The 27,858-nt window shown below is 35.9% G+C and overlaps 1 protein-coding gene across 4 annotated transcripts in view; it reads right to left on the bottom strand.

Annotated features, from left to right (window-relative positions):
• The window catches only part of LOC144447436 (uncharacterized), a 70,234-nt gene extending 68,574 nt beyond the window's left edge, over positions 1–1,660 (bottom strand). For all 4 annotated transcript variants that reach the window (XM_078137462.1, XM_078137463.1, XM_078137464.1 and 1 more), the window contains exon 1: positions 1,463–1,660. In XM_078137462.1, coding sequence (XP_077993588.1) covers positions 1,463–1,556 — 94 coding nt within the window. In that variant the 5' untranslated portion in view covers positions 1,557–1,660. The remainder of the gene's footprint in view (positions 1–1,462) is intronic.
• Positions 1,661–27,858: the final 26,198 nt, after the last annotated feature.

The following is a 27,858-nucleotide window of genomic DNA, read 5'->3' as shown; positions in this document are numbered from 1 at the left end:
GTTTAACTAATCATGAAAATCTGTATTTCTTGACAAAGTGGTTTAACAAATAAGAATTGGTAATTCAATATAAATTTATGCATAGCTAGGGGAGACATGAGATCTGTTTATAGAGTTTTCCAGATTACTAGTTATGTAACAGAGACCCCCCACAAATGGGTGCTTATATACATACAATGACTACTTTTAACATAGTAATAATTGGGACTGAGGTAAAACTAATTAAAACTTGGCTTTCCCATTCTCAAGATTGTGTAAGCAACCAAGAAGAGTGAAAATGAGCTGAATGAAGAAAAGGATAAAAAGTCACAATCATGACACTTTATGTTTATGACAAAGAATTCCTTGAATGACATTGTATTTTCATTCACTGAGACAATTGACAGCCACTCAACTTATTTATACCTTAACCACTGTCTACCCATCTCATGAATGGAATAAGCCTGATACCTATCCATGTGGGAAATGGAATGATCCTGTTATTTATGCATGTGGAGCATGAATGATAATGTATGAAAAACAAGTCCCTGTCTTTGGTTATCTCTCCTCTTTAATCTCCTCCCCTGAGAAAAAGACCAACAGCAAATAAAGTGAACTTCCCTGCAGCTATGAGAAGAGTATAAGTTAAAAGAGGTAGCAATTCACAAACTGTGTGAATAACAAAGCATCAGAGTTAAGCTAAATCTGCAACCACGTTTGGAAACTATATCATCACATACCCTTTCGGGAAAGTGCATCTGTGCATTAAAAATCCAAAATAGCTCAAAATCAACAGAGTCACGTTGCAGAGTAATCCAGTAGATTTTGAAATTGTCAACCTCAACCTCGATCTCCCACTGGCCTCTCTCTGTTAACAGGCTGGCCACATTAATCAGAATATTTGACATACTGGAAACGGCTTTCACTGCCAAGAAATTTGACCCCATTGACAATCCAACTTTAAGGCATTTGACGAGACCACAGTTTGTCCACTTGATGTGAAAATATGATACCTTGAAAGTTACTGAAGCAGAGAGTGAGCCTGCCATGTTGGCAGACATACCATTCCCCTTGAGCTGCTACGTTCCTTGCCTTGAAGTTGTCCCAGTGTGTGATACTCTCCTCTCAACTTACACATCACAACAACTACAAAGCTATAGCATCTATAAAGGTCAATTAATAAAACTTTGGGAACTACTTTACTAGCAACAATGGAGGAAATTGACATGAGCACTCCAAGAGTAAGAACCCATTGCTCCTCTATTTTCAACAGTAATCATATATTTCTGTATCATTTCTGGAACCTTGCCAGATGTTGGTGAAAATAGATATATGAGATGGTTTGTCAGTTTTGTTGGTATATGTTGTATGTGCAGTTTGAAGTGTACACTATGAAGTGACTATAATTAATCATGCAAGACTTCACAACTTTGCAGAGGTGGAGGGAAAACTCCAAGGGGGAAAAAGACAGATTGAGACTTACCTTGGCCTTGTACACTGATTACTGCTGAAAGACAAAATACGGCTAAAAAGAACAGCCATCTCCTCTGAAGAGGTAAATCCACAAAGCTATACATGGCCGTACCCACGGCCAGTAAATTCTTTGCAATGTGTTGAATCTACAAAGCTTCTGTGCACTGCAGACAAGCCCCAAATCCAGAAAGGCAAGACAAGCTAACACTGACTAGCAGGATTAATAAGGAAAAGTCAGCTGGACATGATTGGCTCTCAGCCAGGCATCACAGTTGACAGCTCATTATACATACTTTGGACCAATCATAGCCAAGTGGGTGGGGCTTGGGCATGGCATTCAATCCTTATAAGGAATGTTGAAATGTAAGAAGATGAAGTATACATGAACCCCTTGACACCAAATTAATTGCTGGTGAAGCCTCCAGACTAATTGTTTTCTGAGGAAATAGGCAGGAATACAGACAATAGACACAGAACACTGGCTAAGGTGGAAATCTATACTGACAGAAAGACAGGTTGCTATGGTGATGGCTGGGTCGGGGTAATAACCTAGGTAGGTTAAATAAAGAGTGTCTACTTCCAGGCCTACATAGAATGCAAAGGAAGGAAACCAACTTATGAAAGCTCACCTTAGTGGTAGCTATGAGACATGCAAATCCTTAATACTTAATAACCCACAACTGTCTACTTTTACTCCAAGTATCGTATTGCAAGACAGCAACCACTGTTCAAAAGATTTCCATTCACAGGCTAACATCTTTCCTTTCATAGTGGTGTGTGACATAGCAGCTGACCTTTCCTTGGGGTGAAGGCTCCTTTTTTTTTTACTCTGATATACCTCTAGTCTAATGCAATCATAGCTAAATTACAGGAATATTTAGGACTAATCAATTGATTCCTTTTTGGAACATTGTATTGCACTTAATATAGATCAGGAACATGAATATTTGACTGTGAGACATAGTTTAGTGTAGTAGATGTGGTATGCTAATGGTATGAGTTGTGACTGTGGGAATCATACAACCTTAGTTGGGATGTCTATAAAGGTCAATGTGACAAACTATACAAAGTAGCGATTGTCCCGGCCAGGCTGTCACAGCAGTCTCTTCCTTAACCACTGACTGGACGGTCAGTCTGGACACACCTTTTTATTATCTGGGTTATTTCCCCTTCTTTCAGAAGTCTGTTTCCCCAAGAACTTCTAACAATAATGTCTCCCTTGCATTCAAATGAGTTGCTCATTTAAATGAGCATACTACATACACATGAATAATGAGGATGTCAGCACAGCAGCACAACTTTCTTAAAAACTAAAAACACTACTTTTCACTTGAAGCAGTCACGCATTGAGAGACAAACTGAGTCTACAGTGTCTAGGATTACAAAGCAAAGCTTTCATTGATTTTCTTGGGAATTCTAAGGAAAGGTAGATTTTGTTGTAAGACTGGTGAAAAGGCTTAATTCTCTGGTAATTAGTCCAACAATTCAACTATAGTACCAAGCACACTTGACCTTCAACAATTAAAGCCACAACCAAGTTAATCTGAGGACAATGGGCTCAATTTTAAACAAAGTTTACTCATTGAAACATATTCACTTTCACCCAAATTTGAATTTTTACAACCTTTTCAGTATTTGTAAAGACTTTTTAATAACCTTCATGATAATCCATTAAATGATCAAAATTGGTGACAGAGGGGTAAAACACTTTTGTTGATTTGGTGGGAAAATCTAGAAGGGTAAAAGTACAGTGAAGACAAGTGAGGGTCAAAGTGTGCATTACTTACTGACCTCTTTAGATGCCCTTTGACCTTTGCTGTTGGTATAGGTGAAGAAACCCTGGGCATATTAATCTATCTACATTTGCATCTTTTCACTGTTCACTATAAAAGGCATTTTGGAAAAATAAAAGTGACATTTTCAGAATCTATCTGAAACTATGTAAACTGCGACTGAGTGCAGCTGCCTTTAATTGGTCCAAGTTTGTTTGTGAGAGTGCAAGGATGTGGAAAAGGATGACATCTTGGAAGTGGTTTCATCATACATGTAACAGGTCATTTACATGTATTACACAGGTAGGAATTCTTTGAGTACATACACCACCCTACAGTAAACTAAGAGTACACAAAAAGGTAGCATAATAAACACTACCAACAACAATTCTTTTCTTAGCAAAACAAATTAGTTGAAGTTCAGCTCTGTTGGGTGATAGTTCAAAGGAATCAGTCATTCTATAGAGATATTACACAGTTTCAAATAAGAACAAAAAATTGACATTGAATTTGAAATGGCCTTCCAAGTTTTATTGAAACGCCAGTTCATGGTAACATCAGTCCATGGGTGTAGGATTGTAATCGACATTTAGCGGGGGACATGTTAAGGGTTAGTGACAAAGAGGTGTTCAAGATAGTGAAAGGTACGCAGTAAATGGGGGGGTCAGCTTGAAGGTCAAAAGTAGGCGTTTTACCTAACCGTGAACAACACGGTAAACTAGCTGTCAACAAAACTCCACTCAAAATGTTTCAAATCAAAAACTATGACTAGCCTTTGCCCTTTCCACAGAGTGGCATCAGGTCAGTAGTTATAAACTCAATATTTACTTGAACAAGAGTCCACAATAAAAAGATTTGAAGGTAAAAATATCCATTTAGATATCATTTTTTTCACTGACTCTATAGATACATGTTACAATTTATGTATAAGAAACTCTGACAGATGTGACAAAGGTTGCAAATATAATTTGTTGATTAGTTCTAATTTGAACATAAACCCTATGGATTGTCAGCATTCTCACAAACCAGAGCTGTTCTTTCTTCCGCGAAACTGCGAAATAATGAGATTGGTGGCACATCTTGGATGGTGCCGCACGAGAGGCTGTGATACGCCTATGGTTGTCGGTTGCCAAGTGGTTAGCTCGAAGTTCGAGGTCCAAAGTGGTACCCACTGTATTTGATTAAAAATTAACAATGTAGAAGGGTGATGTTCAGTTTGACCCTGCCGAACAATGCAGGGTTTTCTCTGGGTACTCTGGTTTCCTCCTGCTTTTCAACACTAGGGTGCTGCTCAGTGGTGACCATTCAACAAATTTACGAATTTATTTGGACGAATAAAGATTCATTATCATTATAGTGTATATGGTAGTAAAGTTTGTTCCAAAATGGAAAAAGGTTAATAGATTCTAATACAGTAATAACAGTATGATGGCATATTTTGCTTTATAATAGTCTGGATGCTATCCCATGGCATTGAATCTCAGGATCTCTCTTCATTGCCACAGATAGCATCTAGAAGCCATTTTTTACTGTAACTGAGTTCATTCATGGTTTGTAGACGGAAAGAGGTCATTGTTGTTTCCTTGTTATATGTCTGTCTATTCAAATCCATTCAAACACAGACCCTATTTCATGTGTGATTCAAATGTCAGTACATGTATTTACAGTTGTCTGCTGTAGGTGATATGAACTAGTAACACAAAGTGATGGGTTGTAGTTTAGTAGCACGGCTGGTCCCGAGTGTTACTTAATATCAAATAAGGACAACAATGTCCAATGTTTATAATATTTTAGATAATGTTTACATGTATGTTTACTGGTAATCATGAGTACAGAATCTATTAATTTCTACCGATTTGGTAGTTGAACTTACCCATATCATGTTTTGTGTTACAGATACACCAGAGTGTATATATGATAGCTTCCATTCATTCACTGGGCATGTCTGAAGGGCTTTTTAACTGGTATGCATTGTGTAGCTTAAAGAAACTCTTGACCCTCTAATGGTTAAAATACAGGCAACCTCAATCCTCAAGTCAGCTGAATTAAACTAAAGATAATCTCTCTTACTCTAAAAAGGCATTTTATATCATTCTGTTGTTTTCTGCTTTGCTTCAAATCATTTCTTTTCAGTGTCCATGTAAAAGAAAAAGTTGTAGTAATGCCATAGAATACACGGGAATGAGAAAATTCTGCTTCTTTAGTGTTGTTGTTCAGTTTGAGTTGAAAAGGACTTTTGTGAATTTCTTGTGATTTACATTGACAAGGGAGTTACAACTTTTAGAACTTTGCCTCCTTGTGTATCAGGGTAACTTTCTGTTACCCTGATACACAAGAATATATAGCTTCACAAACACATGATATCAAATATTGCTTGTGTGTTTGAAGTTCCTAACTTTGTGATTTTGTTATTTTTTTACTTATGGTAGCAAGGTACAGATGCATTTCAACAAATTCTGTTCAAAATAACGTGTTCATGACATGAGACATTGTTTGCTTAAGATCACACTTTTGTGATTTTACTGGGTTTTTTTTGTGTGATGATAAACTAAGTTTGACTTTGAAGACTTTCAAAACTTGTGAATGAAATAAATTCTGTTCAAAATAGTTTCATGAACATATCATTCAGGACATGAAATACCGTTTAAATTCCCAACTTTTGTGATTTTGTACGAAAAACTTAGCAGCACTTCAAATTTTCATTTCCATGTCATCATGAAATTAGGAATAAAAGGAATTACCAAACTAAATGACTTAGTAACTACAGTAGTGGTTAAATGACTTAGTAACTACAGTAGTGGTTAAATGATACCCATGCTGAGTTCTCTGTTAAATGACTTAGTATCTACAGTAGTGGTTAAATGACTTAGTAACTACAGTAGTGGTTAAATGACTTAGTAACTACAGTAGTGGTTAAATGATGTCATGCTGAGTTCTCTGTTAAATGACTTAGTATCTACAGTAGTGGTTAAATGATGTCATGCTGAGTTCTCTGTTAAATGACTTAGTATCTACAGTAGTGGTTAAATGATGTCATGCTGAGTTCTCTGTTAAATGACTTAGTAACTACAGTAGTGGTTAAATGATACCCATGCTGAGTTCTCTGTTAAATGACTTAGTAACTACAGTAGTGGTTAAATGACTTAGTAACTACAGTAGTGGTTAAATGACTTAGTAACTACAGTAGTGGTTAAATGACTTAGTAACTACAGTAGTGGTTAAATGACTTAGTAACTACAGTAGTGGTTAAATGACTTAGTAACTACAGTAGTGGTTAAATGACTTAGTATCTACAGTAGTGGTTAAATGATGTCATGCTGAGTTCTCTGTTAAATGACTTAGTATCTACAGTAGTGGTTAAATGATACCCATGCTGAGTTCTCTGTTAAATGACTTAGTAACTACAGTAGTGGTTAAATGACTTAATAACTACAGTAGTGGTTAAATGACGTAGTAACTACAGTAGTGGTTAAATGACTTAGTAACTACAGTAGTGGTTAAATGACTTAGTAACTACAGTAGTGGTTAAATGACTTAGTAACTACAGTAGTGGTTAAATGACTTAGTAACTACAGTAGTGGTTAAATGACTTAGTAACTACAGTAGTGGTTAAATGATACCCATGCTGAGTTCTCTGTTAAATGACTTAGTAACTACAGTAGTGGTTAAATGACTTAGTATCTACAGTAGTGGTTAAATGACTTAGTAACTACAGTAGTGGTTAAATGATGTCATGCTGAGTTCTCTGTTTGGCCATTTTGATCTCCAGTTACCAATAATGACCAGGTCTGCACTTTCTTCATTGTTCTGAGGCTAACATTCTCTCCCTCTCTCTCAAGTTGTTTTGCATCATTGCCTCCCATTCACATTCTTGGCTACTATCAGACATGTGTCCACTGTAGTTTCATGATTAAATCACCAAGACTCAAGGGGTATGCAAGCAGTGTTGAATACTCTGTTATCTACCTCACATCTCACTCTGGTCCCAATCTGCTCTACATAAGAATGATGGTGGCCATTCATGTGTAAATTTTTGTCATGTTTTCTAGAGCACTTGAATAGTATAGTACTGCTATTCACTGGTATGCATTCTTCAATATTCTCTTTGAAGAGAAATATCACACTTGTATGTCAGTGTTTATGTTACACCATCCACTCTCCTTAATAATGGCAACTTGATTTGCATATCTTAGAAATATAAGGAATCACACCACCTTACCAAGGTTTTACTTCAAGCCAGCAGGAATATATACAGCTTTTCAAAAAGCCAATTATCGTCGTGAGAGATTTGAGTATGTTCTACACCTAGTATGTAACAAGTTAATTTTCTACATGAACACATGGTAATCTTATACTGGAGACAAAATACTAGAGACTTCTGTTTGAAGTAAAGAGCTGTTTCTTTTTCCGAGTATTTGAGCTTTCAAGAACATACCTTTTAGCAATTGTCTGGAGGTAAACGGTCTATTTGCAATGACTTTTGACATTGAAGTTTTGATTTCACAAAGATTTCATGCAACATACATATGCTGCCAGTTGTGAATGGTGGATATCCCAAGTAACCGTGGTTACAGTGGCGTTAATAGTTACATAGGTCAAACATAGAGATATTTAAATAAAAAATTTATGATGTAAACCAGAGAGGAAATTACTAACTTAGCTTGTTTTGGTGGAATGGGTTAGCCAAAAAAAAAAGAAAAAAATGAATTGTTTCTGGTCAGAACACTTTGTCTAAAGTGGTGTTTTTATTTTTTTTTAATTTTTATTCTCAACAAACCTGTCACTCAATCTACTATTTATGGCAGTTACTGTTCTTTTTATTTAGTACTTTAGAGCAAGAGTGTATATGGGGGCAGATGTTATTTGCTTATTCATGATTGGTTCTGTAGTTGTCTTCACTGAAGTAGGGAGGGTATTTAAAAAAGAACAATGTGAGGGTATTTAAGTGATGAGCATACTGACCAGAAACAATAATATTTTTGCCATCAAATAGTGCATTGGTTGGTTGGTTAGTTGCCATCAAAGAGTAGTGCATTGATTGGTTGGTTGGTTGGTTGGCATCAATAATAGCACATGGGTTGGTTAGCATCAAATAATAGCACAGGGGTTGGTTGGTTGGTTGGTTGGTTGGTTGGTTGGTTGGTTGGTTGGTTGGTTGGTTGGTTGGTTGGTTGGTTGGTTGGTTGGTTGGTTGGTTGGTTCGTTGATTGGTTGGTTGGTTGGTTGGTTGGTTGGTTGGTTGGTTGGTTGGTTGGTTGGTTGGTTGGTTGGCCTCAAATAATACATCACTGGTTGGCAACTTGGTCACTGAAACTCAATTTTTGCTTTTGTCTCCTTGTTCTGTGAGAACACTACAACTGATACACTAGTTTTTACATCTGGCCATCCATCACCTTGAGTGTTGGGTGGGTTATGTGCATAGGATGGGTACATCCTTATTGTAAAGGAAATCTACACAGCTACATAGCTCGGTGTTATTTTTATATTGTTTGTACAGAAAGGGCATTTATTTTTAATTACAACATGATGTTTAGACTTCAGGGGCAAGTCATAATGTTAGTTTTTATAGAGCGTTTGCCTACACTGTGCTCAAAACACTTTACAATTATTATTCCTTGCACGAACCTATATCAGTTTAACAGCCCTTTATACTTCCTCAACTCCTGGAAGCATACAATCCATTGCAGCCTATACATATAAGAGCATAGGGTTAAAGCATTCACATTGCAACCTCTATCCTACCAGGTCCCCAATTATACACCTGGGTTGACTGAGACACAATCATTCACAAAACCTGCCCAAGGTCTGCAGCCTTTCAGAAACTAATAGCTGGAGTGAGGGCCAAACCAAACCTCCAACCTGCTGATCAAAGCCAACCAATCTAGCCATTGAACACATAAAGACTCCACATACTCTGGTACATTTGTATAGCAGTAGCATTATTCTTGTGGTCCATATGTTGGTCGACTATGGGCAACTTAAAAAATAAAAGCAACAATGGCGTAATGATTATGTGGTCTTGTTTTTGCTAGACATATTTGCATACATTATTTTGAAGATCTATTCCCATGCCTACCTCCATCCATGGTGTTATATCTGCAATATACACAATCATGTAACGTTGCTATGGGCATGGTCTTGTTGCTAGGCATATCTACATACAATTTTGAAATGTTTGTTCATTTACCTTCCTGTCAACGGTGTTATTTTAGCATTATACGTCATTGTTTTTAAGTGCAAATTTTTTTACCAAAAAATCACAATTTTTGACCCAATATATATCACACACCGATTGTAAGATCATTTTGATTTGAACAATTTCCCAACTAGACACCCAAGGTAATTTACCCATCAAATATCATGGCAATCGGTCCAGCTGTTTTGACTTTAAGCCAGACAGACAGACAGACAGACAGACAGACAGACAGACAGACAGAACCTTATCAGTTTAGTTGTGCTCATAATCTGATGGATAATTGAATGTCGTAGTCACGGCCCATCTTAGTCCCCCCCCCCACCCCCTCCTTGTCAACATTCCTTAAAACCCCAATTTTGCCATCAGCTATGTGTAACAAAGTTAGCTTGTTGATGGGTATGTAAAATAGTCTGATGGTATTTGAAAGCTCCTTGTAAAATGCCAAGACTAAAAGGTACAGTAAGATCAAAAGTCAGACAGGACCTAATAAATCAGATATCCAAACAGCTGAAACTATTTTACATATTGCCCTTTTCAAATCCTGACATGATGGGCAAACTATGTCTGGTCTAGAGTTCACTGAAGACAGCCTACAAACTTGTTGACCCCTTTGTTCATCTCTCTAGACTCTAGTTCTCTTCAAATATATCGGTATACACACATAAAACGTTCCATGTTTACTTTTATAGATATGTTCCTGCTGCCTTTTTCCAAGACATAAGATATATAAAAAGAACACAAATTTAATGACATGGCATAACATTTCAATTTTTAGGCACTTTCAAGATTTCTTATTGTTGCTGCATGCAACAGAAGTTGTAACCAGGAAGGCTGTTTAAGGTAACCCAAAAGGTATAATTGGTACCACTGATGTATTGACAATACATGTCAGTCTTTTTACAACATTCAACAGCGTGGACAAACTTGAAAACAAAGCAGAGAATTGACCCAATTCCAGGGACCAGACAGACAGAACCTATTCTATTTTATCTTGACTTTAATACTCACATCAGTGAGTTGTGACGTAGCCTGTTTTACGGCTTGGTTGAGATGCATCGTTAGTTTGTCACACCTCCTAGCCCTTGTATTTAAGCCTCTTTATAGGAGATAGTACAAAAAATTGACAAATTTATCCAATGATTTCTAATTAGTGCAATGGAACATAGGAAAACATGTTTAACCTGATGGAGAATTGTAATTTTTCTTTTTTTTTCTTTCTTTCTCTCTTATTATTTCTTTGAAGTTATTAGTTGCTATTTTAACATGATATTTTGTATAAATTTGACTTCTATGTAAATGCTGCTCCTAATGTTTTTAGTGAGCCCCTGATATAAAAGGGATGCAGAAAATAAATAAAATAAAATAAAAATAAATATTCTGTGCTTGTAATGATTACATTATCAAAACTGATAATAACAAATTGAAAATCTTCACCCAATAGCCCGGTTGATGACAGCGTGCAGTCCCTTTAACCATGACAACTATAGTCAGACTGCTGTTATTCAAATGAATCAGTCGGTAAACATACAGGCATTACCACTATGTGATGTGGTAATTTACATATGTTTTATGTAAATTTAACTCTATGGGGTCTGGATAACTATGATAATGACTTTAGGGGTGTGGATACATGTGAATTGTTTGACATTTTTCTCAACACAAGTGTAGAATACAAGTGCTAGGAGGTATGACCAGCTAAAGATGTGTGTCAACATTGCAGTAAACAGGCTAGTTGTGACAGTGCACTATTAAACTGGCCTTCTTTTCAGTCTTTTCTCTGACTACGTAACTCTCTCAATTATATATCACATCATTTTTAACTCTATACTAACCTGTTTTGAACTTTAAAAATAACTTGTATTTTCTTTGAAATTAGTACTCAGGAAAATGTACCTGAATTCTCTAGGGGTTCCCAACAGAATTCTGGTACACCATCCAACCTGCCTCTATTGAGGAGTATACATACGGCTTTCTGATAAGTAAACATTCAAAAAATGTATGGAAATATCCCTAGCAACCATGACCACACCCATAGCAACAGCCAAATGGCCGTGTATTTCACAAAGTTAACAGGTATTAATAGACAATAGAAGAAATATTCAAAAGATGTGTAAATTTGCCTAGCAACAAGACCACGCCCATAGCAACAGCCAAGTAATCACGTGTATTGCAAAGATAACAGGAATAGAAAGACAAATGAATAAACATTCAACAAATGTATGCAAATGTGCCTAGCAACAAGACCACGCCCACAGCAACAGCCAAATGATCACGTATATTGCAAAGATAACAGCAGGAATTCATACACAAGACAACAAAAACATTCAAAAATGTATGCAAATATATCTGGCTACATCACCACACCCATAGCAACAGCCAAATGATCACATATATTGCAAAGATAGCAACATGGTTGGATAGGCAACTGGATAGTCATTCAGCAAATGAACACTTATTGTTAGCATGGACTAGCATATGGATAAACATTTTTAAAAACTGTACAGTTGTGCTACAATACCATTGGCGGTATTTTTCACTAAAGCTCTGCGAAACAATTTGGTTTTCATACTTAGATTTCAATCCTAATCTGACGTTGACCTTTAAACAAAGAAAAATAGGAGAAAATAATGATAATGTTGAACATTTGGACTTATGATTTTAGCACCATACTAGCAATGATATCGACATACATTTTGTATATTGTCATTACATAGAAACCAAAGAAAATAAATCCTACATTTCTAGTTTTAATGTGTACAACCTGGCTCACATGTGATATCTATGCTTTAACTATATGACTGTTTTTTCAAGACTCTCATAAAAAATAAACTTATTCCCAATGTTGTCAAATATTTGTAGATGTGACTATCAGTATTGTCTGCAGTTGAAAACAGTGGCACTTTAACTTATAAATTGTTTTATACATGTAGTTCCAAAGAATTAGCAGAAGAATGTATCTATAAGTCAGTGAGATTCTGGAGATCTGATTTGGTAAAGTGAGACGCATTCCCTAAATCACCAGGGATTCACTTCAGTAGTTTTCAATGCCTGACTATAATGCAATACAGTCAACTCTTGCAACACAAGCTGTTCATCTACAATTTTGTCAATACTGTCACTTGCACATCTTAGTCCTTAGGACCAAAAACTTATATTCACATCCATGTCATCTTGTACATTTTTTTAACAAATTTGATGCGACGAAGTTATCTAGTATTTTTGGTTATAGTCACACATTATTACATAATATGTACCAGTACCCAACTGGATCTTTACCATTTATATTCTGGTATAGCTCAAATGATGAAACCCCCCCCCCCCCTCACAAGTGATAACTATATATAAAAGACCCTGGTTAATAACACAACCAGGGTCATGTCTTCATCCTAGGATGTTATGTAAGGCTATCCAAGAATTTGACCAGGAGAGAATCCTTCAATACATGCAAAACCTTCTAAGCAGACCATTTGCAAATTATTCAACGTCAAGGGCTTAAAAGATAGCACATATTTAATAATGTGGGTGTAGACACTTGAATTGAATGGAGTCACTGTGTATCATACCTCAAACGTCATGAGGCATATTTATGAAATATAACAAGAAATACGGCTGCTATACGTTTGACTCAGTTGCAAAACAAAATGACATGCATATTTGTGTCAGGTTTGGTTGAAACGAGTTGGTGCATACCAGAGATATGACAGCGAATGCACATACAACAAATATGGCCACCATTCAGCCATATTTGATTCAGTTGAAAAATAAAGAGACGTGCATATGTCTCACATAGTATGTTACCTTTGTGCCAGGTTTGGTTGAAACGAGTTGGTGCATACCAGAGATATGACAGCGAATGCACATACAACAAATATGGCCACCATTTGGCCATATTTGATTTAGTCAAAAAACAAATTGACATGCATATGTCTCATATAGTATGTTACCATATTGGCTGAAATCAGTTGGTGCATGACAGAGATATGAGGGTGAATGCATGCATGTATGCATAGACAGACAGACGGATGGACAGAACCCAACATATAAATCCCTTCTGGGTGATGCCCGGCCCCTAGCTATATATAGAGACTAAAAAAGACTTGTCTTATGTAAGATTGTTTTATAAGCCATACACTAATCTGTATGTGTCTGGAGAAGCTTCTTTTGTTTATCACAAATTAACTAGGTATCAACTGAGGCTTTAGCTAATACCAGTTGTGAATATACTAATCCCTGGAGTCTCCCAATAATACATTCACCACATACATCACTTGACCTATGTTGACCTTTTGTGGGTGGGTTGGCCAGTTCGGTCTGAAGACCTTGCTAGCTCACTATTATGAATGCAGTTTCTTAGTATATTTACTAGTATCATCTCTCCACTTTCTATGCTTAAATTGTGAAGTGCTTACATTTAAAGTTTGGGTATCTCAATAACAACGAGGGGAAATATTGTAATAGTTGCATCGATTCCAATGCCTTATGTACCATAATTTGGGTGGGAACCCCAGTAGAACACCTGGGGAACTCCAGTATAGATCATATCCGTTACCAACCCTACATATATACACTGTTGTGCTATGCAAATAGTACTTTATTGTAAACTTAGGCCAACTTACTTCTAACAAGTATATAGTTTTTATCAAATGTGAACCTTTCACAGTTCATTTTGTTTCCATACCACACTCTCTGGTGGTGTGTGTAGCATAGTAAAGATTGAACTTGAAATGTCGAGTGACTGCTACACTAACCATCATAGCATGCATTTTGTAATCACTATCCAAGTAGGGTAGAAAAACGTGACCAATATCACGTTCTATACAGTAAACTTTAGGTTTCATTATGGCAAAACCATATCATGGAAAAAATCTTCTTTCTCTCTCTTTTTAAAACCATTTTTTATTCTGATTTCAAACAGTTTTCAACAGCATTCCATTGTCATTTTGCTCTAAACTATGTTGGAATTATGGTCTAAAAAGGCAATTTACTATTTACATCACACTGCCTGTAATGAAGCTAAAGTGTGAGAGTGAATTCATTGAAAGCCATTCTAGTCACCACAACTACTTTCAGACATAAAATCAACATCTCTAATAGTATCCATCCATTAATTCCAATCTCCATGTCTCTTCTTTGTGCATCCACCAGAGACAATGTCAATATGCTAATGAACTACTTGACCAGAAGTAATAGCCTTTTGACAAAATTCATGCCCTGCCGAAAGGTACAAACAACTTGAGTAATTCTGGTGTGCATCTCAGCTTTACCCAGTTCACATGCAACGTGGGCTGACTTTACTCTAAAAAGTCTGTAAACTTCCTGCACAGTCTGAATTCCTACTCTCTTGGCTCCTAGCCATATTTTACTGAAGGTCGTATCAAAACTTCTCACAGCTATGATTAACTTTTTTGTGGGTAAAATCTACACAAATTCACCAAAAATTATCATACAAGGCAATGTGCCTGTTTACCCAATTTGACATGCTGTTAGCACACAGCGCGTTGTATGTGTGATGCACTGAAAGTTGGTTCCTTCCTATCCTTTGCTGTGTATGTGCCAACTCACATACAAGAAAACATAATTTTCAAATCTGTAACCACTTTGACCCAAAATTAAACATTTGTCTGTTTATTAAAGGGAATATCAGTACACGTTTTGGCAATCTGTGCAAATTTTATCTACTTTAACCATCCCTTCCCATCCCCATGTGTGCACTGTGGGGAGGGGGGGGGGGTGTCACAACCTTGGCAATAACACCGATTTCTGACTTATTAGTAATTGTTAATTAACCTTTGTTTTTCTTAAATCATGCTGTATCATCAGGGTTTCTGCTTACATTCAAGAAAATAAGACACAATGAATCAGTTTTAATTTATACATTATGTGCAATTAGAGTACAAGAAAGTCATTATGACATTAAATGAAATTAGCATATGCATATATTATAGTAGTGAGTACATGGCATTGCATGTAAACTCCTTCACTTGTGTATAAAGCATTTCTACACTGAGCTAAGAAACAGGTTCTAAACTACCTAATATTACATCTATGTAGATGTAGTATATGAGTATATGTTCACTTTAAGCTATACAAAATGGAATTGCTGGAGCTTTTGACAGACAAATATCTACCCATGGCATGCATACACAATGTATAACTGACAGAAATGGGTTAAAATGATGGTTCCTTCCGGTTGAAAGCACAAAACTGTACAGACACTTAGACAAAGTGTCAACTTATGGACAAGTATTCTGTATGGGTCAGTGAGTAACAATCAAACAGTTGACACAAAAGGAAGTCATATTTCACATGACATGGTACTGTACTGTGTCGTCCTACAAAAAACCACATATTTAGGTCATTACATACATACTGCTACAAGGGGTAATTGTCACCTGTCTGTGCCCTGGTTTAATACATCAAGTGTTTTTGTTGGCCATGTCTTTTCCATTCCTCAATTTTACACCAATACACTTTTCTTACTGTTCACCAACAGCAATTTCTTCCCAAATGTTATACAAATGTTGAAAATATACTAGGCCACAAGAAACCTCCGAATGAAAACATCGTCTCTTTGTCCAATACAGACATGACAAATTGCAGTTACCATGACCTATCTGATCAAAATGTCAGTGACAAGAAGCTACCATTCTCGCAAACCAGAGCTATATTTCCAGTAGGGACCACCTCGTTAAGAACGGTGCCATACAACGGTCGTGGTTTGTGATGATGATGAGAAGTTACCTGTGAGACAAAACTAATTACAAAAATAGCGCCAATGGTGTTGTAGCACAACTGTGCATTTTTAAAAAATGTTTTCCCACATGCTGAACCATGCCGCTAGGTATAGGTGTTCATTTGCTGAATGACTATCCAGTTGCCTATCCAACCCTGTTGTTATCTTTGCAATATATGCGATCATTTGGCTGTTGCTAAGGGTGTGGTCATGTTGCTAAACATATTTGAATACATTTTTTGAATGTTTTATTCACTTGTCTATTAATCCCTGTTGTTATCTTTGCAATATATGTGATCATTTGGCTGTTGCCATAGGCATGGCCTTGTTGTTAGGCATATTTCCATACATTTTTTGAATATGATGTTGTTATTTGACCAAAATATACTGCCATTTGGTTGTTGTTAAGGACATGGTCATGGTTGATAGGGTCAATTGTGTCAAAATGTTTTGAAGAGAATCGGCAGAATAACACTTCTAGAAACATCTCACCAAGTTGCATTCTCATTGACCAAGTACTTTTTGAGACATGTTTTTGACCAAAAATTCACATTTTCACACCTAATTTGTATATCACTGATGATGCTACAGAGTGAAACTACCCTGTTTAGTTAAATGTAAATGTTTCACTATCATCATTAACCATGCCAGTCACGCTACAAAAAAAAGTATGTTGTCCATAATGATGTGCATTTGTACTAATGGAGCTATCAAAACAGAACAAACACTAACACTTGCACAAAAGAAACAGCTGGACAGACTACATCATGACATGGGTCCATCTTTCTATAACTATCCAGGCACCACAAAACAACAGGGTATCAAGTAACACTTGATTGGCTTCACAAACATTGTAGCATGGCAGATTAGATCCCAGTATTTGTGGAAGACAACGTCAAGAAATAATTTGCATATAACTTAGGAGCCAATTTCACAGATATAGCATCAAAAGGGGGGGGGGGGGGGTGTTTTGATGATCTGTACTGTATCCTATGGCTTGCCTCATCAGAAACACACATACCAATATCCCAAATACTATAAACAGTCGTTATATCTTTTGCTAAGAATAGTAGCAGTTGTATATATAGAAGTACAGCTGAGTTGAGGCTAACATACATGTCACTGACCGTATTAACTTTGACTTACACAAGACACCATCTTTACATATCCTTTTGTTTCTAGAATTAAAAGGTTGAGAGGATTGCACAGAATTAGTAGTTAATTTATACAGCAGCTTCTTTGTTGATGCAAGTACACTCTCATTCCTGGAAATTACATACAGGATTTGATTTGAGACTCCATTCAACATTACTTAACCTCAAAGTAAATTCCAGAATGTCCAATAATTCAGGTGTATTCCAAAACTTGTTTTTGTGGTATTGTCATTGGAAAAAAGGAATAATTTGTTAGATATTCTTATTGCTATTAAAGTATTTTATTTCTATACGTAGAGTTCAAAAACAGAACCCACTTCTTGAAAACTTCTTGAATTTGGTAAAAGAGAAATGGAAAATAGAAAGATACATTTCAAAGCACAATTTGTGTGCAAACTCTTTTCTTTTTTGCAATATTAAAACACACAAAAAGATTAAAAAAATACTGCTACAGTTTTAGAAGTGACTCTCATAAAATGTAACTGGGTCGGCTGGTATACAATACATACCAGCCACCCCAGTTACATTTTATGAGAGTGAGGTAGAGAGGGGACTATGTAGTATGTATTGTATACCAGCCATCCCAGTTACATTTTGTGAGGGTGTACAAAGGTAGAGAGGGGACTATGTAGTATGTATTGTATACCAACCATCCCAGTTACATTTTGTGAGGGTGTACAAAGGTAGAGAGGGGACTATGTAGTATGTATTGTATACCAGCCATCTCAGTTACATTTGTGAGGGTGTACAAAGGTAGAGAGGGGACTATGTAGTATGTATTGTATACCAACCATCCCAGTTACATTTTGTGAGGGTGTACAAAGGTAGACAGGGAACTATGTAGTATAGGTTTAAGTACAGTCAAGTTTATATTCGTACTTTAACAGCAAATCAAATGTCCGATGAATTACCTTGTATTTCACTGGTGGCAAGAATATTTCTACATTGTGGCCTTCAGTAAATGTAGTAGAAGGGTATTAATACTCAAAGCATAAAACAGATTTTGATCTTGTTTTTTGTCCAGTATTTCCAGGCTATCAACATACCAAAACAGCAAATATCAAATTCTTTGTTGAATTTAGTTGACTTTGTATACTGTGAAATCCTAACATTTTCAGTTGTTTTTTTTTTTTTTTTTTTTTTTTTTTTTTGCTGGAATGTTTAACTGCTAAATTCATGCACTAATAAACATTACATTTTGGGTCAATTTTGTTTCATGAATTCTGCTCTCTATCTTCTTATCATCAAATGACTGCTGCTGTGGATTGGTGATGTTTTTTTTGCCAAAGAGTTTATGTGGTTTTTACAATTGTGCAATGGACTGTTGTAGTATACTTAATTCCAAGTTGCTGCACAAAAGTCAATAACCTTTGCAACAACGCATACCATTTCAGTTTACAAATAGAGTGTGTTTTAGCTCAGAGTACAAACCTAACTTGAAAGAAAGACCAAGTGAGTTTTCCTCAGTGACCTGTTAGCTCAAAGTGCAAAGGGAATACCAAAGAGAGGTAGAAGAAGTGAAGCAGAGAGCTGAGGGTATGATATGAATGTGATCACCTAAAGCTATAAAAGATTAACACCACTACAAATGCCAGTAATGCATAACTTCACATCCGAACCAGACATCAGACTGAATCTCATGTTTATTTATGAAGTCTATTCTAAAAACTTTGCCCCTCCGAGGTCTTGGAGTCAGTGTGTTAGGTTACAAACGAAGAATATGTAAGTGCCATTGGTACTGAATGTTGTACTCCTTCTAAGTTTTGACAGCATGTTGCATTTTACTAGTTGGATATGACCACATCAAAAAAGTAATGTTGTGCAGATCTGATTACGTAGCTTTCAAAAATAGGCATGTTTCTATTTTTGTGTAACATGTATTTTGGTGGGGGTTTTTTACAAAAAAAAATAAGTCAGGCAGGTAGTCAGATAAGGATGTCTAAAACAATGTCGTGGTTGTGATTACCTACCTCTCAAAATTATATTTAACTTTTTCTTTATTTTCATTTTTTTTCTTTAAGTTTTTTATTTCCATACCATTTACGGACATTTACGGATCTCTAGTTGACATAATAGTTAAGGATTAGCAGTTAAAGTGTGGAAAAGAGAATATAAAGTTTGTTTGGCCTAAGCCTTCAAAATAAACACAAAGATAGTTGAATTACATTTATCTTTGGAAATTGCATTTCACATACTTCAATGCAATTGAGAAATTAGACTTAGTTGTTGTTGATGTGTAACATAAAGGGTGTAGTATTGTGAAACTGCTGATTTACACTTCATGATGTGTAACATAACAGGTGTAGTATTAAGAAACTGCTGATATACACTTCATGATGTGTAACATAATGGGTGTAGTATTGTGAAACTGCTGACTTATACTTCATGACGTGTAACATAACGAGTGTAGTATTGTGAAACTGTACTGATTTATACTTCATGATGTGTAACATAACGGGTGTAGTATTGTGAAACTACTGATTTATACTTCATGATGTGTAACATAACGAGTGTAGTATTGTGAAACTGTACTGATTTATACTTCATGATGTGTAACATAACGGGTGTAGTATTGTGAAACTGTGCTGACTTATACTTCATGATGTGTAACATAATGGGTGTAGTATTGTGAAACTGTGCTGACTTATACTTCATGATGTGTAACATAACAGGTGTAGTATTGTGAAACTGTGTTGACTTATACTTCATGTGTAACATAATGGGTGTAGTATTGTGAAACTGTGTTGACTTATACTTCATGATGTGTAACATAACGGGTGTAGTATTGTGAAACTGTGCTGACTTATACTTCATGATGTGTAACATAATGGGTGTAGTATTGTGAAACTGTGTTGACTTATACTTCATGATGTGTAACATAACGGGTGTAGTATTGTGAAACTGTGCTGACTTATACTTCATGATGTGTAACATAATGGGTGTAGTATTGTGAAACTGTGTTGACTTATACTTCATGATGTGTAACATAATGGGTGTAGTATTGTGAAACTGCTGATTTATACTTCATGATGTGTAACATAACGGGTGTAGTATTGTGAAACTACTGATTTATACTTCATGATGTGTAACATAACGAGTGTAGTATTGTGAAACTGTACTGATTTATACTTCATGATGTGTAACATAACGGGTGTAGTATTGTGAAACTGTGCTGACTTATACTTCATGATGTGTAACATAATGGGTGTAGTATTGTGAAACTGTGCTGACTTATACTTCATGATGTGTAACATAACGGGTGTAGTATTGTGAAACTGTGCTGACTTATACTTCATGATGTGTAACATAACGGGTGTAGTATTGTGAAACTGTGCTGACTTATACTTCATGATGTGTAACATAACAGGTGTAGTATTGTGAAACTGTGTTGACTTATACTTCATGTGTAACATAATGGGTGTAGTATTGTGAAACTGTGTTGACTTATACTTCATGATGTGTAACATAACGGGTGTAGTATTGTGAAACTGTGCTGACTTATACTTCATGATGTGTAACATAATGGGTGTAGTATTGTGAAACTGTGTTGACTTATACTTCATGATGTGTAACATAACGGGTGTAGTATTGTGAAACTGTGCTGACTTATACTTCATGATGTGTAACATAATGGGTGTAGTATTGTGAAACTGTGTTGACTTATACTTCATGATGTGTAACATAACGGGTGTAGTATTGTGAAACTGCTGATTTATACTTCATGATGTGTAACATAACGGGTGTAGTATTGTGAAACTGTGTTGACTTATACTTCACTATGTGTAACATAACGGGTGTAGTATTGTGAAACTGTGTTGACTTATACTTCATGATGTGTAACATAATGGGTGTAGTATTGTGAAACTGTGTTGACTTATACTTCATGATGTGTAACATAACGGGTGTAGTATTGTGAAACTGTGCTGACTTATACTTCATGATGTGTAACATAACAGGTGTAGTATTGTGAAACTGTGTTGATTTATACTTCATGATGTGTAACATAACGGGTGTAGTATTGTGAAACTGTTCTGATTTATACTTCATGATGTGTAACATAACGGGTGTAGTATTGTGAAACTGTGTTGACTTATACTTCATGATGTGTAACATAACGGGTGTAGTATTGTGAAACTGTGCTGACTTTATACTTCATGATGTGTAACATAACGGGTGTAGTATTGTGAAACTGTACTGACTTATACTTCACTATGTGTAACATAACGGGTGTAGTATTGTGAAACTGTACTGATTTATACTTCATGATGTGTAACATAACAGGTGTAGTATTGTGAAACTGTGTTGACTTATACTTCATGATGTGTAACATAACGGGTGTAGTATTGTGAAACTGTGCTGACTTATACTTCATGATGTGTAACATAATGGGTGTAGTATTGTGAAACTGTGTTGACTTATACTTCATGATGTGTAACATAACGGGTGTAGTATTGTGAAACTGTGCTGACTTATACTTCATGATGTGTAACATAATGGGTGTAGTATTGTGAAACTGTGTTGACTTATACTTCATGATGTGTAACATAATGGGTGTAGTATTGTGAAACTGCTGATTTATACTTCATGATGTGTAACATAACGGGTGTAGTATTGTGAAACTACTGATTTATACTTCATGATGTGTAACATAACGGGTGTAGTATTGTGAAACTGTGTTGACTTATACTTCATGATGTGTAACATAACGGGTGTAGTATTGTGAAACTGTGCTGACTTTATACTTCATGATGTGTAACATAACGGGTGTAGTATTGTGAAACTGTACTGACTTATACTTCACTATGTGTAACATAACGGGTGTAGTATTGTGAAACTGTACTGATTTATACTTCATGATGTGTAACATAACGGGTGTAGTATTGTGAAACTGTGTTGACTTATACTTCATGATGTGTAACATAACGGGTGTAGTATTGTGAAACTGTGCTGACTTATACTTCATGATGTGTAACATAATGGGTGTAGTATTGTGAAACTGTGTTGACTTATACTTCATGATGTGTAACATAACGGGTGTAGTATTGTGAAACTGTGCTGACTTATACTTCATGATGTGTAACATAATGGGTGTAGTATTGTGAAACTGTGTTGACTTATACTTCATGATGTGTAACATAACGGGTGTAGTATTGTGAAACTGTGCTGACTTATACTTCATGATGTGTAACATAATGGGTGTAGTATTGTGAAACTGTGCTGACTTATACTTCATGATGTGTAACATAACGGGTGTAGTATTGTGAAACTGTGCTGACTTATACTTCATGATGTGTAACATAACGGGTGTAGTATTGTGAAACTGTGCTGACTTATACTTCATGATGTGTAACATAACAGGTGTAGTATTGTGAAACTGTGTTGACTTATACTTCATGTGTAACATAATGGGTGTAGTATTGTGAAACTGTGTTGACTTATACTTCATGATGTGTAACATAACGGGTGTAGTATTGTGAAACTGTGCTGACTTATACTTCATGATGTGTAACATAATGGGTGTAGTATTGTGAAACTGTGTTGACTTATACTTCATGATGTGTAACATAACGGGTGTAGTATTGTGAAACTGTGCTGACTTATACTTCATGATGTGTAACATAATGGGTGTAGTATTGTGAAACTGTGTTGACTTATACTTCATGATGTGTAACATAACGGGTGTAGTATTGTGAAACTGCTGATTTATACTTCATGATGTGTAACATAACGGGTGTAGTATTGTGAAACTGTGTTGACTTATACTTCACTATGTGTAACATAACGGGTGTAGTATTGTGAAACTGTGTTGACTTATACTTCATGATGTGTAACATAATGGGTGTAGTATTGTGAAACTGTGTTGACTTATACTTCATGATGTGTAACATAACGGGTGTAGTATTGTGAAACTGTGCTGACTTATACTTCATGATGTGTAACATAACAGGTGTAGTATTGTGAAACTGTGTTGATTTATACTTCATGATGTGTAACATAACGGGTGTAGTATTGTGAAACTGTTCTGATTTATACTTCATGATGTGTAACATAACGGGTGTAGTATTGTGAAACTGTGTTGACTTATACTTCATGATGTGTAACATAACGGGTGTAGTATTGTGAAACTGTGCTGACTTTATACTTCATGATGTGTAACATAACGGGTGTAGTATTGTGAAACTGTACTGACTTATACTTCACTATGTGTAACATAACGGGTGTAGTATTGTGAAACTGTACTGATTTATACTTCATGATGTGTAACATAACAGGTGTAGTATTGTGAAACTGTGCTGACTTTATACTTCATGATACGTGTACATTAAAGGAGCTGAAATGACAGATGTAGTAAGAGTGAATGGTATATATCAACACTATAGTTTACTGATAAACTCAATACATATCAATAGACCTCATCTCAACAGTCAGTGTCAAACTTACCAATTACACACATCAATAAATCTCTGCTTTTAAAGCTATTATAAAGATGTTACAGTCACAGTCATTGGCTACACAGAAAACTGTAGTGTCAACAACAATTCTTTTAAGCCAATCACACGGTGTTTACTATAATAGGTTTTGGGTATTGGTGTTGAGAGCAGAGCATGGCCATGGTGACAATGACAACGTGCTTACTCCTTGGTACTAACTCCTTGATACAGAGGTCATACTGCTATTGACATTTGACCTTCACTCCAGGTGCTGGTCTCCATCAGTCATTCCTTAATAAATTCCACATGAAAGTTCAGAAGTCATCTATCAGGAATGGGCATTTCATCAAACTCCTTCCATCCCCACAAACTTTTACATTCCAAAGTGGTACACTTTTAACTTTTCTCATCAATAAATTATACACTTTGATTCAATCAGTAGTCTTGTTATTCAGATGGCAGTGTTCTACCCTTTGACAAGGGAGCTCAAAGACTGCAGTCATCATTTAATTTGGTGCCCGACATTTGATGGTCACTTACTTGAAGTCTAGGATGTGTTGACATAGATACATATACTATTATAAGACAGCATCTAGTTGCTACTTTGATATAATTTTAGGCAATCACTGGGTTTAATGTACACTTCTCATTTTAGCCAATCACTAGGTTTAATGTACACTTCTCATGTTAGCCAATCACTAGGGTTAATGTACACTTCTCACTTTAGCCAATCACTAGGGTTAATGTACACTTCTCATTTTAGCCAATCACTGGGTTTAATGTACACTTCTCATTTTAGCCAATCACTGGGTTTAATGTACACTTCTCATTTTAGCCAATCACTGGGTTTAATGTACACTTCTCATTTTAGCCAATCACTGGGTTTAATGTACACTTCTCATTTTAGCCAATCACTGGGTTTAATGTACACTTCTCATTTTAGCCAATCACTGGGTTTAATGTACACTTCTCATTTTAGCCAATCACTAGGGTTAATGTACACTTTTCACTTTAGCCAATCACTGGGTTTAATGTACACTTCTCATTTTAGCCAATCACTGGGTTTAATGTACACTTCTCATTTTAGCCAATCACTGAGTTTAATGTACACTTCTCACTTTAGCCAATCACTAAGGTTAATGTACACTTCTCATTTTAGCCAATCACTGGGTTTAATGTACACTTCTCATTTTAGCCAATCACTGAGTTTAATGTACACTTCTCATTTTAGCCAATCACTGGGTTTAATGTACACTTCTCATTTTAGCCAATCACTGGATTTAATGTACACTTCTCATTTCATCACACAGGAACACAGAAATCCAGAAGAGACCAGAGCACCTGGTGAGAAAGCATGGGATGGTTCTGGGCACTGATTGGCCAAAAAATACAGGTGTTGAAACTTTTCAAAACATCTCACTATGAAAAACAACTAGTCCCTTCAGAATAGAATTTCATTTCATCTGCAGAGAGAGCACACATCAAACAGAAGGTTCTCATTTGATATGTTTGAAAATATAACTCAATGCTATGGGATGATTCACTAAAGGGTTAGCAAGTGACTGAACTTTCTCCTTAGGTGGGGTCTTTACATAACTGTGTGTTTGTACATTACTCTGTCTATGAGCCTTGTGAGCAATGTGACTGGTCAAGACACATGCACAACAGTAGCTGTGCTATCATAAACTTTCCATGCTATTTGATATTGTACCTTTAACACACATAACTCTTCAGGTTTCAATACTGTCTACATATCCCCATTATGTTCACGGTAGGAAAATAATCACATCTGACCAGACTTCAACAAAACAGCCATAAGGTAGAAAGTGTACATTGACATATGTACTATGGAATCTATTACAAAGTGTCATACTATACTAACTGCACTATAAGACACAGTGTATTGAAAACCCAATGAGGGCATCAAACTTAAAAGTCTAGCCAAGTACGTGATTCAAAGTGTAAACTGCTAAATGAAAGCTGTCTAGTATATCCAACCTTGAAAAGACAGCTCTTCATTAAACTCAATATTATCAAATGCTAAAACTTAATATTTCCGTCTCATCAAATTATATTCCAACTTTCATATTACTTACTGTAACCAGATGTAAACTGAATATACCTTCCACAGGGATAAACCTTAGATTTTTGTTCCTACAAACAGTAGTTTTTGGAATGCAAAATTCTTTGCCATAGCTATCACACATGAAAGACCCCTTAATTGGCAAATTAATTATACCAAGCTATATGAAAATAGAAGCAGGGTACCTAAGTTTAATAATTAGCATTAATTGAATCATTCAGACAACTGAATCAACAAGCTTTATGTGACACTTGCATTTTGTAATTATCAATTTGATTTCATGTACATACCAAATCATATTAGTAGTTACTCGGTACAAAAAATGGCTTGAATCTTCCACTAGCAGGTTTTATCAAGAGGTTAAAAATCATACCAAACTTATATCAAAATATATAAAATTGTAAGCTTGTATTCTTTAGATATTGTCTGAGTAATGTAAACCATTGATTGTGCAAATAACTGATTAAAATAAAAAACCTGTGTAATGGTTTATATCAGCAAACCTTTTCAAACTCATGTACTTCAATTCTAGGATGAACAATAATTACATATATTAAACACCCCTTCTCTTACTTTCTCTCTCCCTGTGTATTTCTTGCTCTCCCACTGCCCTTTCTCCTATCTCCCTCCCCTGAATCTTCCCCTGCTCTGCTTCCCTTTCTCTACCCACTTCTCTCTTCCTGGCACTCCACCTCCTCCCTCTAACCCTCTTCATCTCCCTCTTCCAACCATTCTCTTACCAACACATACAAATAATGCATGCATGCACATGCATGCACACACACGCACATACACACACACAAGCATGCATGCACACGCACACACATGCACACACATACACACACATACATACATACATACATACACACACACACACACACACACACACACACACACACACACACACACACACACACACACACACACACACACACACACACACTTATACTAGTATATAATTTAGACTGGTGACACTTTTAATATCCTACAAATGAGTTTCATTCAATAAGTTGAAATAAGATTTGGTTTCATAGAGAAATATTGTGCTTTCTACAAGTATGAATAAAGCTATTTCTAAATTCCTCACTGTAAGTTTTCTTTTTATTTACTTGATTTATTTTATTTTCCCTGACATATGTAAAACTATTTCACAATTCTTCACTGTCACTTTTCATTTTAATTCTTTGTTTTACTTTCCACACAATAAATGAAGTTATTTCTAAATTCTCAATGTCGCTTCTCATTTTTAATTGATTCATTTCTCTGTCTACACACCTATGTGAAATTATTTCCAAATTCCTGTCAGAGGCTATTCTTTTTATTGATTTACACCCCATCCCTTGGCAATCTTTCTAGACATATTATTTATATCACCTCCCTGGGCAATCTTTCTAGACATATTATTTATCAAGTGAGACAATAATGGCATACCTGTAATTTATAGATTTTATTCCTTCATTCATACATTCATTCACTCCTACAAGTATTGAAGAATAACAAGGAAGTTGTTGAACCAGACAGAGAACAGGAAGACAATGGGTTAAGGATGTCAAACTTTTCAACCGCAGTCTTGTTTGTTCTTATACTGTTCATTCCTGTCTGAATTCTACAATTGTCAAAGTGTTTAACACCCACTCAAAAAGGAATAAAAACAGTGATTGTATACATCAGACATAGGTGTCATATGTAAGTATATACGTACATTAGACTACCAGGGGATATGCTGGTTTTCAACTATTTAACCTTCTTGACCATGTATATCTGAGCACAGGATCTGAAAGAACCAAGACAGCTGTGAGGCTAATAACTTCCAACTAAGTCTGTCTGAAAGCTTCTGTCTGGTCAAAGTTTCTACCTCACAAATGAACTCTGCTCAACTCATCCTTTTTGTTCTGGTAAGGATGAAGCACTCATTCATTGCATTGTGAAATAATCTCTGATTAGCTCCAATAAAATCAAAGACACAAATATCTTATGTAGTTGAACTGTCCCAGGATCTGAGTTTTCAAGAGTAGGTAAAAGCACAGATATTTTGAA

This window comes from Glandiceps talaboti, chromosome 16 (assembly GCF_964340395.1).
Source record: "Glandiceps talaboti chromosome 16, keGlaTala1.1, whole genome shotgun sequence".
Lineage (NCBI taxonomy): Eukaryota > Metazoa > Hemichordata > Enteropneusta > Spengelidae > Glandiceps > Glandiceps talaboti.
The sequence above is the reverse complement of the archived record's forward strand: the minus strand, read 5'-3'. Positions and strand labels throughout refer to the sequence as shown.